Below are 20424 nucleotides of genomic sequence, written 5' to 3' on the forward strand. Positions count from 1 at the left end.
CATCTCCACTTTGCAAAGCAGACAGCGCAAAGTTATATATGTATATATTTTAAGTAACTGCATTGTATCTCACTTCATTTCATTTTATTTTCTCTTAAAGTTATCAAGAAGAAAAACTTGAATGCAGTGACCCCCGTCTAGATAATAATTTTTCCATACCCACTTTGTAGAGCATATAGCGCAAAGTTATGCTTTTTCTTTAGTTTTTACATAATTTCTTCATATCACGTTTTATTTCACTTTATTTTCTCTTAAGGATTTCATCTTTTCTATTCATCTATTTCAGTTTCAGTTTCTTTTTTATTGTTCTGTATTTCCCTTATCATTCCGAATGCACATCATTTCAAAAAACGAACAAACATTATACTTCGAAGATCCATTACATCTTTGTACTCCAATTACGACAGTTATTGCAGACACAGATTGTTCCTACGTGAAAAGTACTATACAAAACTCATTCATATGATGGGAATGCCTGTATCAGCATGATCGAATACAATAAAGACAATGGATACAGCAAATAAAGATGCAATGAAGGGATCTGGTTAACATAGAACGACATCAAAGAATGCATCATAATACGCTGAGGGGGGAACTGGAATTGCGTTCGTGCATGAATGTGGCAAAGGACGATATTCACGCAAAAGGTAGAAACCGGCAGATTACCAAGACTATGGATGATGCTATTGACAGGTGCTTCTCAGACCATGAATTGCTATCATTATTATCTGTGTACCACTTCTTGATCACATTAATTCAAAACCAATGATACGCTCTTCTTCAATAAGTAACACCAACTCACACCTAAACTGTGTTACCATGGTTACTGTCGCATGCCCTGATAACTGCTCTCAACCCATCCTATTCGAACGTTCTCCAAGATTTACTAGAACATCGAGTTGACGAGACATTTTTGCTTTTTTTGTTAGTTATTTTACGTGTAGTGGTGTAAATTGATATGTTAGATAGGAAAAAAAAATGTAGCGATTTATATTTTTCATCTTTCTGCTCTCTGCATTACGGATCTGCCAGACCGATATAATAAGCTTTCAGTATCTTTCATCTTGCGTATGAATTCGTTGCACGTGAAATGTCGACAACCATGTGCTTTGATGCGTCGACGAAATCAAATAAAGCGCTCTTAATTACGTTTACATAAGACCCCCATCTGGAAAACCCACGGAGCCGTAGCCAGCTTCTATCTTCGCCGACTTATTATCCTTATTCTAGGAATCAGATGCTAATTCGTCGTGACAAGCGTATCACATGCGTTTTATTGGTGCATCCTGTATTCGCTTTTTGTGAGGTTTGCGCAGTATCATTTTGGAATTTTCTGGGTTGATTTCATTTTCCTTAATAACGTATCCTTTCACGGACATTTCATTCCAACCACCGCCATGTAATAAAAACGACTAAATGAATATAAAGACTTTACCGGATCGCCCTGAAAAAAAAAAAAACGTGGCGAGACAGATTATAATATATACGTGATGTAACAAGTTGAACTTCTTACATTTCACTGGCTTCAAAGTATACGCACTATTAAAAATGAAACTTTTTTTTTAGAACTTTTCGATCTGCCATTCCCAAATCTAACCAGTTTTCCCGCGCATGAATAGATTTAACGTAAGGATTACACTAACGATCTCCTGCAAAAATCATCCACGTACTCGTTCCAATATTCCCTCGGTATCGATCGAGCAACCGTGTGTGTATATCACACCCTATTCTAAATGGAATATAATTATGCATATTTTGTATGATGACGAAATTTTGGGGATCGAGGTTTTATGCGCGCGCGCGTGTGTGTGTGTGTGTCTGCGTTTGTGTAAGCGTGTGTCATATAAAATTATATATATATATATATATATATATATATATATACATATATATATATATATATATTTTTTTTTTTTACTTATTTATTCATTTATTCATGTATTGGTTTCTAACAGGAATATCGGTAGTTTTCTGAAAGATGAATTTATCAGGGATGATTTGTTGTCAAGCAAGACAGGTGTCCTCAACTAGTTCAACCTGCGATTCACACGAACATAATAGATTATTTAGGTGTTAGATTTCAGTAAGTAAGACTGTGCTATGTTATTAAGGTTAACATGAAAAGGGCTGACTGCATTCTCCTTGCTTATTAGCTCTGTTCTTAGACTTGCTGCCCCCCACCATAGGGAGAAAAACTAGGACATTGATGCCTGAAGCAAAGATCGTTTCACGCTAAATATTCCCAAATTGGCTAATGCCTTTTTTTTCTCTTTTTTTTTGTTTGGACATTTAGACCAAAGGGAAAAAATGCAAGTCTCTCATTGTCCAGGATAAGTCCATTTCCGACTTAAAGCATCTCGTATCGAAAGGTTGAGGACGCCTTTATATGCCTTTTTATTTGCCTTTTTATCACCCTCTTTACAAGCTTAATGGATGTTCCATTATAGAGTGTTGAGAGTGGATATTTGGCGCTTTCAGCTTTGACTATCCCCTCCCCCCCCCCCCCCCCCCAGCGAGACAAGAGATTTTAATAAGTAAAAGAATTAAAGAACAGAAGAAAAAATGGATGGGCATAAAAGACGTTTCAAACTTGGGATGCACTTTTGTCGTTTGACTCCACTCCGCCGCAGTTTTTGCGACACAGACAATGTGTGGGTGTGTCTATCATGGAAAATCTGTGAGTCTCATGATGTATGCCACTTTCTTCAATCAAACCTAAATGAAACGAAAGTAAAAAATCATTTAACTGCTGGGAGGGAGACAACTTAACAACGTCAGTTGTTTTACTCCGTGCGTCACAAGTTTGACACCATGACATTTTTTGCCACTTTAGTTTGAATAAGAAAATTTTACAACCCCCACTCCCGCAAAATATTGTGTTCATGTTCCAATCTGTCTCAGACACCATCATATGTATTTATATATATATATATATATATATATATATATATATATATATATATATATATACATACATATATATATATATATATATATATATATATATATATATATTGTGTGTGTGTGTGTGTGCGTGCTTCGGGTTATACACCAAATCAAACATGTGTCAATCTCTTTTACTTCTTCAGACAAATTTTCGTCATAATTATGATGTCGCTTACGTTCTATTTGTCTCTGCTGTCTAGGATAAAAGCTGTTTTTGTGTGTGTATGTAATGTTTGTGTGTGTGTGTGGGGGGGGGGGGTGGCGTGTCTACGTATCTCGAATATTGATAAGCCGACCAATAATTTGTTCATGTGACTATAGCGAGTGCAATGTCACAATAGGTTGCTGGATTGAAGTTTTGTATCGAGGACGTCGTATGTGTGTGGTCGAAGAAGTAGCATGTTTTCGTAAGAACATGATCATTGTAACATTTGTTGTGCAGAAAAAGGCGTACAATCCAGCAATATTCACATTACCCATATCCATACTCATATCTACATCATTTTCTTTTTTGTTTTCTCTTTCTCTCTTGCCTCAGATGGCATACATCATTACCACGTCCAGACTATCAAACTGAAAGATTGTTTAATCTTTGAAGATACACATTCTAATTGTCCAGTGGGCGGCAATTGTTATTTAATTTTTGTCCCCTCAGATGTTTTCAATACGCCCAGGTTGTTTCTTCTCTTCATCTTCTTTTGAAGAAGTAGCACAAAAATTCACTTATTGAAGACATGAGAAAGACTTGCAAACATTTCTTGGATTTGTAGTCCACTTGTAGTCAACTAATAACATCGTTGTTTGTTTGTTTTTTTATTCATCAGAAGTAATCTTATTTAGAATAATTATTGTTTGATCGTTACTTTCTCGTACTTTTACAGTTCGCATTTCTTTTCATCGGCCGAGATCTTCTGTTTGGCGTAACTCGGAGGAGCGAGGAAACGGTAAGTCACTCCGTGTTTTACCCCCCTCCCCCTTTTTAACAACATATTGCTGTGGTGATTTGTTTCTCAATATACCGGACGTTGATTGGTCAGTCTTCCCTATTATGATTATGCCACGTAAACCTGTTTCTTTCGGCACGTGAGCATTTTGCCTAGATTTGATGCGTGGCGTAATCTGGCCCGTCAGCAATATAGATTAAATTACTGTATGCTTTGTATATTACGTGGGAGTGTATTTTGATCTTTGTATGTATGTATTCGTGTGTGTGTGCGCGCGTGTGTGTGTGTGTGTGTGTGTGTGTGTGTGTGCGTGTGCGTGTGCGTGTGTGTGTGTGTGTGTGATGTGCTTGGACGGGTATGTAAAGGACACATACAATGCACTCACACATACACACAAAACGCCCATGGCAGACATGGCTTTACCGATATATCATACTGGCCTAAAATGGTTTCCAACTTAATTACGAAACTCAATTAAAGTGCAGATGAATATTGATGTGTGGAGTTACGTTTAGCGGGGCTTTTTTTTTTTCTTTGAATCACTGGTTTTTTCTCCAAATGTGCTCGAGGGAAAATATCACAATCAATGGCAATATGATATCTCTCTAGAATAGGCAAGAAGAGGGTAAAAAACATAATTAATCATCAGAAGCACCTGAAATGAAATTATCTGCTGAAAGGGCGAACGGAGTATCCATTACCATCGCATATAATGGTACACATACCGAGACAACGATCGGCATGTTGTGATTAGAGTTTTTCTGGTTTCGATCGGCGAAATCAGCAAACCATAATTGATTGAAGTAGTAGAAACAAAACAAAACAAGAAAACATGAAGGGGAAAAAAAGGAGGAGGTAATAGGCAGTAAGAACATGAACAATATTCTTTAGAAAGAAGAGGCGTGTCGTCTGGTTGAAGACTTGAATACAATAAACATGTTGCCGATTTCCATACCAGTCAGCCAATTATGTAATCTCGCTTCCAGATGACCATTTCTCTGTCATCTGCTATCACTTATCAAAGTCTCATTTAAGGAGATCATTATTGCATTGCATGTAAGGAGAGAATGCATCTAACATACCTATGACTCTGACATAGTGACTCAACGCTTGCGCCGGAAAATGCCCCCAAACGCGCGCTCCAGGCGATTGGATGGTTAATGAAAGAATAATAAGATCAAATGCCTGGAGCAGCAACTATGCGACCATGAAAAACGGAAATCACTCGTGATCGCCCAAACGTGCGAACACGACGTTGTCCTAGGGACGACCGTCCTATCACGTGTCTCTTAATTAGCGGGAAAGTGCAGACGGGTCTGCTGATGAGATCCAGCAAAAAGGGGGGGGGGAGCTCTAAATTGGCGGCAGAAAAACTCCCGCGAAAATCTTTCTCATCATAACCGCCTGGCGATGTCAGACGATCACTTTGAACCCCAACATTGATTAGAAGTTGAAATCAGAGATGTCCTGTTTGTTAGGCCGTCTTCCATCAACAAACACTAGGACAGTGTTGAAATAAACAGCAAAATCAAGGTTATCTTTAATGAAAGGCAAACTCAGGATCTCAGGACGTAAGTAAAATCTATGAACAACAATCTCTGGATGTTTTGAGATTTTCAGTGTCAGGAAGTCAAGACCTATAGACGAAATTTGATAGAACCGACCATTGATCATCTGAAAGAGATTTCACTCGCTTTAAGTTTGTTTTGTTGATAAAACATTCCATATCTCACTTTCTCAAGGATAGAAAAAAAAACCCTACAAATGGATTCATGCAAAGTAAGTGAAAGATTTACAGATTATATTCTTCAGAGTCAAGTGACAAAAGAGGCAATTAATGTGGAAGCTTTTTATGGACATTTTAGCATCTACGGTCCTAGCTTCCTTGTGAAGTCATATTTCTAATTTCATTATCACCTTTTTCACTCTTAGTGTTTCCAATATTTCGCTCGAACCAACTATTCGAGGAAGTTCAAGAAAGTGCAGGTGTTATTTACTCCATTCGAAAATGAAAAGGAAGACCAAATAATCAACACTCAACTGAAAAATGATGATTATTATGATTCGATGTATCTAATTCGAATTTCGGCATACAGACTATCATTTTTGTCTGTAAACTGCTCAAGTGCCTCCGAAAGTAAAACCTACGTGTAATTATATTATCTTTTAGGAAATGTATACGGCGTTCATACAACGCTTTCCGTTTTTGTTGTTTGTTTGTTTGTTTGTTTGCTTGTTTGTTTTATTGGTGTGTGTGTGTGTGGGGGGGGGGGTTAAAGGCAAGGGCAAGACAAAGTATTCATGGCCCAAAGACATGACCTCTTCGCTCCCGTGGTATGGGTTAACGATCCCATAGCAACGGCAGTCGGTCATTATGTCTCGAGGAGCGAGGGCGGGCACGGCGCCTCGTGCCACCAGCCCACAGCCCCGAGGTGCTGGGCGCTTGTACGAGGCATTCTGGAGTGGGCATTTTGAGGAGTGTTCTCAAGTGTGGCGAACCTACTCCGGGGTACAATGTTTATGAAGTGACAAGCTATGAAGTACCAGCGCTAAGTGAGAGGACACTTAAAAGTCTAGAGATGGCCGTTTTGACTGGGCAAAGATATCAAGGACCGCCGGAAGTCAGTCACGTACCGTCCCTCCCCCCCTTACCCCATCCGTTTTGTCTTTATGACAAATTGTAAGCACGCGTTAGATACAAGTATAATGATACTGTTTCAACAACATCATGATAATGTTGGACCTGATTTTTATCAACACAATCGGCAGAGTAAAGCGTGTTAGATGAAAATTCTACAACACAAAATGCAAAGAGGAAATCTTTTCTCGATTACTCTGCGCCATTTTTCTTTCTTTTTTTATAAATAAAATGGCAGACAAGCAAGAGCACATATATCTTCCAATCACTCGCAAAGAATTGAAGACTTCTATTTGCAGATACGCTTCTCCTTTCTCCCATTTGCCAATTTGCTCTTGTCAGTAGAATTTACAAAGGAGGAGGAGAAGAAAAAGGGGACATGACATACCGTTCCCATCAGTCAAACGGAACATCAGCAAACAAACCGGATCATGAGCAATTGCTCTTCTGAAAAACATGACCATGAAATGTCTGAATAGGGGAAAAAAGAGGGGAGAGATGACGCAATAAGGGTTACACAACTCAATTTCCAGTGGAACAGAGGTGATATTGATAAGTGGTATTACAACACCAGGTGTCATTGGTCGACATTGGTCGACTGAAAAAGGAACAAGACAAATCTCATGAGGAGCAGAGAAAACGTTTCCATCCTTGTTGGTTCGATCCAGATCTTCTGTGTGCATTGCAAGCGGATGCAATGGATGATAAGGGGTCAGCGAATAATGATGCAAACAAAACTATCTGCAACCAGTCAGGAAGAGCGAGACGACAAGGGCCAGGTATAAGCCCCTCTGTCCCCTAAAGGGAGAAGAAGAAGGAAACAAAGAAACAAAACTAAAAGTCAAGAAAAGATTAGAGAGACCGCTGCTCCAAGTATGGGTGCCAAGTTCGGCGATACGTAAAACCGACACCTTAAGTTCCCCTTTAAAGTTTCGAAACATTTTGATTGTGATTTTGATATATGGCATTATATAGGCGCCTTGGGAGTGGCGGATTATGAATAGGCAGGAAGATTATCACCTACACCTCGGACTGTGAGAAGAGAAATACAACAGCCTTGATGAAGAACAGCAGTACATAGTTATAACTTTGATCTACGGGGGCTTTAAAGGTCGACACTGGTCGAACACGCAAGTATTTCAGCCACCTGTATGTATATGGTGTAATGTGTTCCATTCTTTAATCATAAAATACCCTTCGCACAAACGAAAGGTGGAGAAACATTTCGGAAGCAGGTCCAAGGTGCGACCCTAACCCTACGTCACTAGCTGCAAGCTCTGCCGATTCCCACAGAAACTGTTATCATCAGCTTCACCAAAGTGCACATCGCGCTGACACATCGCGCATCGCGGGTCCAAACCATAGTACGTGTCAACTTTCCGCCTGGAAAGATAGATGCTGCCCCCCCCCCCCCCCCCCCACCTCTCCCATTTGTCTCATCATAATTTTACATGCAGCAATCTGTACATTATCTTTTCGGCCGCAGAAAGCATCGGAGTGCCGGCAATTATTGTGGAGTAATGGAAATCGGAAGGGACATAAAGAGCTAATTTCTTCCTTCTTGGAGTGTTCGTTTCTTGCTTTGCTCTCTATTTATCCCTCTCCCCCCCCCCCCTCCCTCTCCATCTCTACCCCTCTCACCCGGTCTGTTTCTCTCACCCTTTTCTTCCGCCTCTTTCCCGCGGTACATTATTAACATGTGTTTCTATCCTACCCGGAGTCTTGCGAGAGGTTAAACGCATAATGTAGCTCTTCTGGGGTACAATTCTTGCACTCGGCTGTCAGTGAAACCAGGTTGATAGGAGGAAGGGTGTATACCCTTTCGTCAAGACCTTCTCCCTGTACCGTGCTCACTTAAATCATGAATGATGACTTATTATAGACATAGAGAACTGCGAGAGGGTTCGCCCATCCGAGAAGGGCAGTATAACTCACCCAAATCCACTCGTACGAGATAGAACGCTGGCCAATTATAGACGCGCGATCTGTTACCGTCTTCACGCCGAAATCCCAGACCTCGGCGTTGAATTGTATCAACTGGTTAGGATCAATGAGTGTTACCCAATATGTAATCTATGCCACCCGCGCTTTGACACGAGAAAGGGTGAAAGTTTAACGTATCGCTAATGACCGTTAATAGATTGGGAGATTGTCCTATTTGAAACACATCCTCTGCTTTAACAGCGTATATACTCGCATCAGCTTGAAAGTAGGTGTATGTGTGCATGTGCGCATGTGCGCGTGTGTGTGAAAAAGAGGGAGACACAAACAGACAGACAGACATACAGACAGACAGACAGACAGACAGACAGAGTCAGAGGGAGGGGATAAGGCAAGGAATGCGGAAAAGACAAACGTGAAATGAATAAAAATGAGACACTAATAGCCACATTTCCCAGACTCTGCTAATTAGATTTTTTTCTGAACACAGAGGGGGGGGGGGGGGGGGGTGGGAGGGGCTGCATGTAGTGATAATCACCCATCTTGCTTGTTATACCTTCACACAACACAGAGCATCGAGACACATACTGACCCACTTTAAACAAAACTGCTCTGTCATGGAAAAGAAAATCAAACCCTAAACAAGCAATCACGCGTCCAAAAAAACAACAACAAAAGAAGTGAAAGAGCCAAGTTGTTGAAATGAATACCCCAAATCGTTACATGTATTGCCCCGAAGTAGAGTCAGTTTCTGAGGAGGCATTTTATTTCCTTGAAGAAGATAATATATTTCTCTTGAGATACCAAGCGGATGTGACAAGGGCAGGGTCGGGATAGAATGATGCTTCATTCAATATGCCCGAAGAAATCCTCACCATAAACAAACCTTTTTTATGGCCAATCCGGTCATATCGAAGGAAAAAATGAGAGACAGATTTACCCAGGGCTATTCAGAATATGACGTTGTAATATCCATTCGGCGATCGGATCATTTCTTTCAATTTTTGCGTTTTACTAAATTCCCAGGTTGTTCCGTACTCTTCCATCAAAATGTGATAGCTGTGTAAGTCGCCAGACACTTAACATGTTTGATATGTAAATACGTATACATATAAACATAGCACAACACAACACAAAAAACACATACACACATACACAAGCACACACATACATGACATACACACACAAACTCTCTCACACACACACATAAATATTATAGTGTATTGACTTACAAAAAGTTTATATATATGCAAAAAAAAAATAGTACACACCAGGTTGAAAGATGCGTGCATTTTCTAACGATGATTCTAATTCGTTGGTCTATTCTAATATCGTCAAATGGTTGTGTTCTAGCGAATTGCATCACAACTATTATTGAGAGAAGCATTCGTATTCATGCATCCTCGGCGTTTAGTTTTTGAAGATAAAAAAAACAACAACAGACAAAATGATCGTAAGGAGCGTGTGCGAAGCAGAGCATTCTATTGATCTCGACGAGGCGTTGTGCTGTAGAGTGTAATGCACTTTTTTTCAGTAACTAGTGTGTGTTAGCTAACGACCATCGATGTCACGGCTTTAGGTGACGAGGTGGGCGAGATGCGAGAGACACGGATTTGGCCGCCCAGATTTATGGCTGCCCTTTGTACGCCATTGTGTCTAGAGTGCGCAAAGAATCACTTCTCTTGTCAGCAAAAACTTGCACGGCGTTTTGCGGCTCTTCTTACATGACGCGTGATTTTTCACGATCAACCTCTCCCCACCCCCCACCGCCCCCCCCCCCCCTCTCTCTCTCTCTCTCTTACAAAAAAAAAAACTCTGAAAGAAACGGCTAAAACATGAAGTTTGTCGAGCGATTCCATCAAAGCTTGGTCCAAACGATCACCTTAAGGACGTATTTAGATCGTATTTCGTTCTTGTCGCCCAACTTGAGTGGACGTGTGGGCTGCCCCCTTACGCTGCTGAGTAAACCTCGTCGTTTAACAATGTCATCGGGAGGATTTCACGCACTTTAAGTGAAAGGTCAGTCCCGAAAGTCGATAGCGGCCGAGTTTTGAATGGATTTTCAGAGAGCCTTGGCGTAGATCTCTACTATCTCTCCCTCTTTTCTTTCTTTCTCTGTCTGTTTGTCTGTCTGTCTGTCTCCCTCTCTTTTAACCTCTTTGTCAGCACCAGCATCTTTGCGCTCTCCCCCTCCCCCCCCCCCCCCCCTTCCCCGTAATGAATGGCGCGCAAGAAGGCAAATACAGCGATTCATGAATGATGAAGAATTAACACGTTAGGAGCAGCATCGTCGTGATCAACTCTTCATCATCCCGCGACTTGGAAAGGTTGACATCAAGCAAACTGTTGAGCGTCTTGAAATTACTTCTTTTTCATGGAGGGGGGTGGGGGTATATTCGGAGCACAATTCATTATAGGGATCGCACGATTTGGGGTGTGGCAAAGAAGCATGGAATTTCCAGCTTGGAAACAGTTCATTTCTCGGGTTCTGTTGGTGTTTTTTTTTTTCATACAAAATTTTGAAAATAGGGAAATATGACTGTAAGCATAAAAGATGATGATTGATATATTTCAGCCATTGAAGTGTCATTCCGAGTACTTGATATTTTTATTTCATATTGGACCTTTTGACTTTGTAAAAACCTTTTCTTTAACAACGTTGTCATAGCGAAAAATATAAACGGGGACCGAATCTCTTGAAATTTATTGCATTGTGTCTGATTCGACGTGGCTCGCAAACCGTTATACCTGTATACTAGTAATCGATACTTTATGCCTCTTTTCTGGAATCAGATGGCCCCCTTCTTGGTTGGGTCGTTGAAGAGATATGAAATTTAGAATGTGTAATGGAAGAAGTACGTGATCACTGACAGCTTGTATCATTCTAGTGAGGTTACCTTGTGGTATCTGGAAATCAAAAGTAGGAATACAAACGGTCATTGTTGGTGATGTTTAGACAATAAACACCAAAATGTATGTTAAGGTTCTAAAGCTGTACATGTTGTACATAATAAAGTGTTTTTAGCGTCTCTACTTATCTAACTGTAGTCCATTCCAACCCTTCCTTTATACTAAGTCTCTGCAATGTTTTACTCTTTACCCTTCTAAGAAGCATCTTCTCCCCCCCCCCTTCCTTTGGTCTTGTCCTTTCTCCCCCATCGCATACACCCGCCCTTTGTCTTACCATTAACGTGTCTTCCTTTCGCATTCCTTATATTCTCGCTTTCACTTTCCCGCCAATCTTATACTTCACTTGCGCTACGTGTCTCACACTGAAAGAATATTTCCGTCGTGTGTGTAAATACAGTTCACTCTGCACTGTGGAATAAGCCAGTTCGCAGTTCCACTTTGCGCATGAGCAGAAAAAAGGCCATTCGGACCATCAGGCATGTTGATTTTTTAATTCACTGGGATAAGCATCTGTAATGTAATGATTATTCACGTAATCCTCATAAATTGTTGCTTGCCAGCACATCCACCTGACAGCAAAAGTGGTATTTGGCAATATCAATAGAAAGAGAATGTTAATTCATTCAATGCCAAATAATCAAATGGATACTTTCACAGGCGTTTATTGAGGGATCATTCTGGTCATCTGGTCGCTACGCAAGTTCATTCTTTGTTTGAACAGGATTGATGAATCCCATAAATTGTTACGTAAAGTTTATGCATTCTGTCGCTCTGAAACGAATGAAGTGCCCCTAACCGACTGAGAAAAAGAAAGGTCATTCGTACCAATGTGCCATGAGCTATAACTTCGAACTGGCTTATACGGTACAAGTCTACGTACTCCCTTTTGTGATATATACAAGTAGTTAGAGGAAAGGAACGATGAAAGTGAGAGCGATAGCGATACTGAAGGAGACATTCATTTACAAATACCACATACCGCACCAGAACAGATAAACATCTTGACACACTCACACAGGTACATACGCTCACACAAACACACACATACTTGCACACGCACACATTGTTACACTGTACACGCATGCACACATATTACATGCACACATTGTTACACTATCACTATACACGCATGCACACATATTACATAGTAAAAGTTCACGCACAAACGCATTTTGTGGATTTTTTCGGTTATTTTTAAACTCATTCTCATGTGTTTCTATCTCTATTTCCCTGTTTGGGTATGTGAATGGTGCCAAATTGTTGTGTCCATTATATCATTTAAGAATGATTTTTCGTGATATAATGCTATTGCCCTAGAGCAAGAACAGGAATACTGCTCCACACTGTCAACACTAATCTTTAAAGCCGTAAAATCAAGGCGAAGAATATAGCAGTCATCCTTGTAATGTATAAATTTAAAGTTAACACCACCCTTGCTGGAAATGGTGATATCGGTCATGTCGGTGTTATCATGATTATAGGATATCAGTAACTACAAGAGTCGCAGACGCATTCCCCTCCCCCTTCCCGTCTTTTCTTTTAATCATAGTACCCATGTGCTAATTCATATCAGCGCAAAAATACCAAACGGGCAATAGTTTTTAACCTCGATTGATGCTTGTTGGAGGGTGATCGTTTTATTTCGTTAAACCATTCCTCAAAAAAAAATGAGGCCGTAAGCCAATCGACCGTGCGTGGTTTGATCTATTTGCCTTATTTATTTATCTATTTTATTTATTTATTTATTAAGTCTTCTTTAAAAGCAGGGTAGTCCCGTTCAGTGCCACAAAGGCCTGCTTTACAAGGGAGTCCTGCGTTGATATACATTACATTGCATGTTTGTTTGTTCATTTCCATATGAGAAGATGGCTGGATAGCCCATATTCAGCTACGTTAAGCTGGTCTTCCATGGGGTCCAGTTGGATGTGAGGTGGGGACCACTTCACCGGGTTAAACACCCTGCTCTTTACGATGAGTGAATGAAGTGGGATCTCTTACGTGCATGAGTTGTTACTCTCTCATACACGGGACTTCCATTTTATGTCCTATCCGAGGGACAGAGTGTTTTGCCTCTTGCTAGAGGGGACGGTATGCTTACACACAACATTGCTCAGTCCAGACTCGGGTTCGAACCCGGGCCGAACATGTGCACACAATAAAAAACAAGAACAAAACGAACATATGATACAGCTAAAGAACAATCGGTGCGTAAGATCATAAAACACTTAAGAAAGAACATAAAACGAGCAGAGAAAATAGATGATAATCTGAATAATTCATAGCTAGTGTAAAGGGTTCATATCAAATGAGAGATTGATGTTGGCGTACACGATTCTTAAATGTTTGCAATGAGGAGGCTGTGTGAATAAAAATGGGTAACTCATTAAATGATTTTCTTGCAGCATGTGAAGGAGCGTTTCTTATATTCAGTTCTAGGTTTGGGTATATGTAATTGGTTAGAAAGGGCATATCTAGTGGTATAAGTAGTAGGGCGTTTGGTCACAAGTTTGGCTATGTACGGTGGGGCTAAATATTGTGTAACAGTTTGTACACCAGCCTTCAGAACGAGACTGTAGTCAAAACATTTCTTACTTTTTTCTAATGCCAAGAACACGAAGCACGAAACCAAGAAACGGGCCAAGCAATTAAGGTAATGGCTTTGTTGAAACTTCATTTTTTTTAAAGCTGAAATTTTACGGCCTCCTGCAGGCTACATCAGTCTTGGAAGGAAAAAGAGGGATTCCTTTATTTTTAGTACATCAGGTAGGGTCTATCTCCTTGCACGTCGCATCACGTTTATTTTCGTATTTTCTCTGCGGAAAATGGGCTCAGAATACTGTGGCTAAGTTCTGATTTACACACCAAAAATCGTGAGCAAGCTCTGTATACAAATACAATTCGCCAGCACACACTTTTTTTTTTTTGATGTGTAAATCCCTATCAGACGAGTAGGTCTTATGATAATTTTCACCAATTTTTGTCGCTGATGTTTACGTAATAGTAGAAGGTCACAGAGATATGGTATAACTAGCTCTTTTTCTGGCATTATATCTTCTTTTCCATTTCTTATTGCCAAGGTCGACATTCTTGAAAGGTTACTTGTATTGAATTTTCGGTGAAACCGGAGGCATTGAAAAAAAAATGATTTGGGTCATTTAGCGAGTCTTGCGTCTGTAGTTCGACAACACCTGCCTCCGCTTGACCGACGGCAAGGTAACGCATATTGGTATAAATAGATGAGACATCCAATTGATTATCTTTTTTGTCACTAAAGTGGGTGGAAATTGATCAAGAATTGATATGCAGGAGGAAACGGGGCAGACGGCCAGACTGGGAGAGAGGGACAGACAGACAGACAGAATAAAACAAAACTTTTAACATATAGTTTCCTTTTGTCTGGTCTTCTCTAACGCTCCTCTTCTTTTCTTCAGCCACATTATATTTGTTTTCTTCTCTTTCTTCTACTATTTTTCATCGTTGTTTCTTCTGCTTTATCGTTCCCCTCATCTTTTTCCTCCTCCTTCTCCTCTTTCTCTCCCCACCTTTCTTTATTTATTCTCCCTTTCTTTTTTCCCCCTCCGTCTCTCCAAATCATGCACATCTATTTCTGCAACCGTGAATAAGACAGAATTTAAAGAAATCATTTATAGAAGCAATGTTTTCACGTGGTATTCGTCGCCTGCCAGCTTTAAAGCGAATGCGTTTTTTTTTTTTTTTTTTTTTTTTGCTCCTTCGACTTTTGTTTTGTTTTGTTTTTTTCTCTCTCGTTCTGTGCAATCAGAGGCCGCGGGTTGGTCAACTGTCATAATACAATTGGATCCGATCAAAGCATTGCGGCGGTCAACCTCGGTTTCTGACCTTCACTTCCAGTCGCCGCGCTCGAATTATCCGGAGAAGTTGACACATTATTGATTTTGCGGGCCAACGTGTTATACCTGTACATCGAACGTTTACGCACAATGGCAAATCCACAATGAGTCTGTTTAAATTTGACCCTGGCGATAGAGTATAGCTACTAAAGGCGGCAAACCAGAAGATCGAATAGACATATACCCACTGCGGCAGAATGACGCACATAAAAACTGTTACGTATGTAGTCAAATAATGTCGTACAGAAACAGCTAAACTTAATCAAGCATGCATCGCATGATTTTCGTTTTTCCTGTAGAACATAACAGACAGATTTTGTCCCAGGTCTCCTTAACACTTGATTTGTTTGTCACTGTGGTGGCACTGCAGTGTGTGTGTGTGTGTGTGTGTGTGTGTGTGTGTGTGTGTGTTTTATCTTCCTTTATGTGGAGATTGAGTTCAGAAAACAGTTCGACAGAGCAGCTGAGAACAGAGAATTTAAGGGTGCTGAGACTTAGCACTCGAAATTGTTGTTATACCGATAAGTTTACATTCCATAATTGGAAGGCAATACACACTCACACACACACACACACACACACACACACACACACACACAAACAAACAAACACAAACAAATACGCACGCATGCACACACACACACAGACCAAACACACACCAATCCACACACACACACAAGAGTAGGAATATAATTGCTGGGTTATTACATCACTTCAACAATGTGATGTAAGCTTTTGGTTTCATTAAAATGTAGCGAAGATTTTAGATCAACGGAAGACCTGTTAGGCAAACGATGAAATCGAAAATTTCTCACCATCTAATTTGCAGATTATGGTTGCGATCGACAGCTCTGCACTGAGAAGACAATGTGGAACCTGAACATCCAATAATGTTCTTATTTCATGTCCAGTTTTAACAACGCTTCCACAATTCCGTTTGTGTGACCCGGTCTACTTACTATTAAAAGTTTAGCTAAACTCGAAGAGGCAATGTACTTTCACTCCCACGTTCTCCTCTATGACGCAGTAGAACATTATTTCGTTGTCATGACAACAAAAGAGATCATGTGTCTGGGAGCATTCGGGCACTTGAATCAGATATAAGAAGGAAAGTGGCAACACACTAAGTGCAAGGATGATAAAGTAAATGATAATCTCCCAAGGTCTTTATCCAATGATATTAAAATAGAGATGTTTGAATGCTTTCATGCTGCGTCACGTGACATATGATCGTGCTGGCTGCTTCTTGCTAAAGACATGATAGACCATCTTTGCCTAGTTTAGTCCCCTATCTCCTCCCCCTCTGTTAATTTGATCCTTTAAAACAGTAAATAATACGGTGCACCTGCAGTTATTGATCAATACAGACCTTCTCAATAATAATACTCAACTGGGTTGAACGATAGTAGCATAAGAGGAACGGTCAAATGGTATTAAGTGTCATTCAGACGTAAAAAGCCTCCCCCACCTCCCCTCCCCCCCCCCTTTCCCCTCTTCTCCTCACCAGCCCCACCCTCCCATCCCTTCCTCACCGTAATACAGATGTTGATCATGAAGATCTGGGAGCTTTTTTGTGCCTTATTCATCTGTACTTTAACCTTGCCCTGCCAACGCGCCGCCTTCTCCGGGCAGCGTTTCTGTAGAAACGTGATTGCGTGTGACATTGTGTAGCGTGTGTGTATGTATGTATGTATGTATGTATGTATGTATGTATGTATGTGTGTGTATGTATGTATGTATGTATGTATGTATGTATGTGTGTGTATGTATGTATGTATGTATGTGTGTGTATAAGGTGTCTGTGTACGTATGCGTGCATGCATACATACAAAATATAATCCTATTTATTCAACCAAAAGCTGGAAGAGACAATAAGACTGACACAACAAGCTCTGCCGAGCATAAACTTCACAGTACATAAATATTAAGTGGACGCTCATGCTCCATTGCTCACAAGCAGGCACATGAACAAATTAGCTTTGAATATCTCTTCTTCCTTGTCAGCCATTTCGCGCACTCTATATTATACAGATTTAAGAAATTGTGTCAGCTTTCCACCTTAAAAATTCAGCAATGGAAAGGATTTTACCAAGGAAAAAAGGAGTCGCTTTTGTTTTGTTTTGTTTTGTTATTTCAATGAATCTTAATCCGTCTATACCACTTTCTTTTTTCCTCTCTCTTATTCTCTAGCTTTCTCTTTGTACTTTGTTCTTCTTCACGTAATCTAGCAAACGCCTTCTCCTGGCATCCCTATCAAGTACCCGTAGATTATCAGCGGATATTGTGTTATGTGTGACCTCAGCTTGAATGCAACCTATTTCTTACTTCTTCTTCCAGGTGAAACAACGGACCATGTCTCGGTACGCCTACTTGTTAGTATGCCTCTTGTTCGGCACTCTGTGCGTGCTGCTCGCCACAACCAAGATCAGAGCCGACGGGGACCTCGCTGCGGTTGACGGTGCCGACGCCAACGCTGAGGACGTGGACAAACGGGCAAACATGTACCGGTCTCGTCCACGAAGGCCCGGAAAGCGTGACGGCGAAGGTGACGAGATCGACGATGCTGACTTAGATGAGGAAAAGAGGGCCAACATGTACCGGTCTCGTCCACGGAGGCCCGGAAAACGCGACGGCGAAGCCGACGAGATCGATGCCGTGGACTTAGATGAAGAAAAGAGGGCCAACATGTACCGGAGTAGGCCTCGACGACCAGGGAAGCGGAGTGACGAGCTCGACGAGGACGTGGTGCCCTTGGACGCCGACAAGCGAGCAAATATGTTCAGGAGCCGACCACGACGACCAGGGAAGCGCGACGGAGACGAGGAGATGGCCGACATCGACGAAGACAAGCGAGCCAACTACATGCGAAGTCGGCTCCGACGTCCGGGGAAACGCGACGGCGAAGAGGAGGAAATGATCTTAGACGACAAGAGGGCCAACATGTTCCGAGCTCGACAACGACAACGGCCAGGCAAGCGTGACGGGGATGAGGATCTCGATGCCATGGAAGAGGACGACTACAAACGCGCCAACATGTTCCGCAGCCGACCGAGGAGACCAGGGAAGCGCGACGGCGACGAAGAGGACATGGAATTCGACGAGGACAAGCGGGCCAACATGATGAGGAGCCGCCTGCGGAGGCCCGGTAAGCGCGATGAGGATTTGGACTTAGCCGACCTGATGGGCGAGGTTGACGAGGAGAAAAGGGCAAACTACAGGGCTCGCGGAAGATTCGGCGGTTAAAAAAAAAAAGACATCTCAGCGGCGGAATAGTCATTGCATTAAATCGATCCTCGCGCAATTAAATCATTACCCTATTTGGAGTGAAGGCGCTCAGCTCTTTGTAACTTTCTATCATATCGCAACACAAAGCACGTGAACTTTCTGATTACAGGGCTGGTACATTTAGTTAATTCAGCATTCTTTTTCCACCCCGTGCTCACTGTAATACACTTCAACTGCAAAATTGTCGGAATTGAGGACTTGTTGTAAATTCATAATGTTCGCTTTTTGTTTGGGGGAGGGGATGTGATTACTTTCATCCTGGCGGGGAGTAGAAAGTTTACCAGCCCGAGTACAGTTTAGATCTGCTAATGATCTGTCAGCGACTGCTTTTCTGTTGTTGCTGGTTGTGACCCATGACTGAGCTGTTACTCTCGGTTACACTATTGTCTTGTTATAACTTTAGGACAAGATCCGGGTATCCAGCAGCAGCACTGTATAGTTTATTCACTTTGTAGCTCTCTCTATTTTTTGGTAATCCTGAACGTGGGATTACATTTTAAACACTCTCTATGCCAGAGATTTCGTTCCTTCAAAGTCTGAATTCTTTATTGCACGACTCTTTAAGACAATTTGCTAATCATGCACACCACCAGCTCGCTCAAAACTCATACGAGAGCAAACATTCATTTTTAATGAATGGAAATTTAAGTTTCTTTACTGATTCAGAGAATTACTATTGATATAGCTGTTGACTCGCTCGTTGTAAAATGTTGTAAATATTGAGGAAATAAGATATATGGTATATAAAAATTGCACATTAATCTTGTCTGTTCTTGTAAAGTTTAGTTTAAAGATCGGAGTTAATAGGGACAAATCTTTCCATTGAAAGTATTTATGAGAAAAGCTTTGTCACGTGTGATACAGCCGCGTGGTGAGGAAATATCCAATCTTCTGACGATTTTTGACAAATATTTTGACAAGGCACCACATTTTCACTTACCTGCACAGCTGCTTGGTACTTCAAGCAAGCTTGTTTCATCAGCAGACTTGTAAATACAATCTAAAAGTTTATGACCAATGAAGGACCACCACTCTGTTTTAGTATCACGAACGACATCATCAAACGTCCGCAGAATAACTAGGCACTGGAGCACGTGTAAGTAGAGTGAGAATATGTGACTTGATACACAACAAAGGTTAGCATTTGATTAAAAAAAAATGTAATGGGTCATCATGGTCAGGACGGCTTTTGTTAAGGTCTTCGACTTCTTCGAACATGATTAGTTTCAATTTCTTTCTAAGACTTGCACCAAGAATTAATGTATCACTCCACTGTATACCCGTGCACAATGGTTTGTAATAAATTTAAGGTTTATATGATGTTTGGAGGGACTGTATAAGCTTCTTCATTTTCGTCACCGCTTCTTTTTCATACTCTGTCTGTTCAAGCCGACGTAGATATTAAAGCACCAAATGTAAAAGCCATTGACACGCGTCGTAAGATGTTGCTTTATTTTTGTATGGTTGTATCATGGATTTTCTCTCTTAAGGGAATATATTATTCCACAGGGGGTTAAAAGGAAAAACCTTCAAAGCCACTCATCGATGGGATTCGGCGGGAATTCTTCTTCTATCTTTTTTTAACACCACAGCTTTTCTGCAGTAAGTAGAAGAAGCTCGTTTGTCATATGTATACTGATATCTACAGCGGAACGTTTTAATGTATCTGGCAATAAAAGGAAAATTGCGAAACGAAAACGGCACCTTTCTCCTTGTTCATCGAGGTATACTTCGGGAAAGTTTGATGAAAATCGAGGCAAAAATCTTATGAAAATTATTCATGCTATAAAAAGATGCAAAATTTTGAAGACAAAAAAATAGAGAAAAACCCGTAAACATGACCGTGACTTTCATCACGCGAAGCCACATGTGACGGTAGTATGAAGAAGTC

The 20424-nt window shown here is 40.9% G+C and overlaps 1 protein-coding gene across 2 annotated transcripts in view; it reads left to right on the forward strand.

Annotated features, from left to right (window-relative positions):
* Positions 1 to 19974, forward strand: part of LOC139709615 (uncharacterized) — a 47185-nt gene extending 27211 nt beyond the window's left edge. Inside the window, exons 2-3 of one of the 2 annotated variants that reach the window (XM_071621573.1) lie at positions 3828 to 3890; positions 17586 to 19974. In XM_071621573.1, coding sequence (XP_071477674.1) covers positions 17601 to 18491 — 891 coding nt within the window. In that variant the 5' untranslated portion in view covers positions 3828 to 3890; positions 17586 to 17600 and the 3' untranslated portion in view covers positions 18492 to 19974. The remainder of the gene's footprint in view (positions 1 to 3827; positions 3891 to 17585) is intronic. The other variant, XM_071621574.1, reaches the window with a different exon arrangement.
* The last annotated feature ends 450 nt before the right edge of the window (positions 19975 to 20424 follow it).

Source organism: Diadema antillarum, unplaced genomic scaffold, assembly GCF_040938485.1.
Source record: "Diadema antillarum isolate AM-2024a unplaced genomic scaffold, OU_Dant_1.0 seq00001454_RagTag, whole genome shotgun sequence".
Classification (NCBI taxonomy): Eukaryota; Metazoa; Echinodermata; class Echinoidea; order Diadematoida; family Diadematidae; genus Diadema; species Diadema antillarum.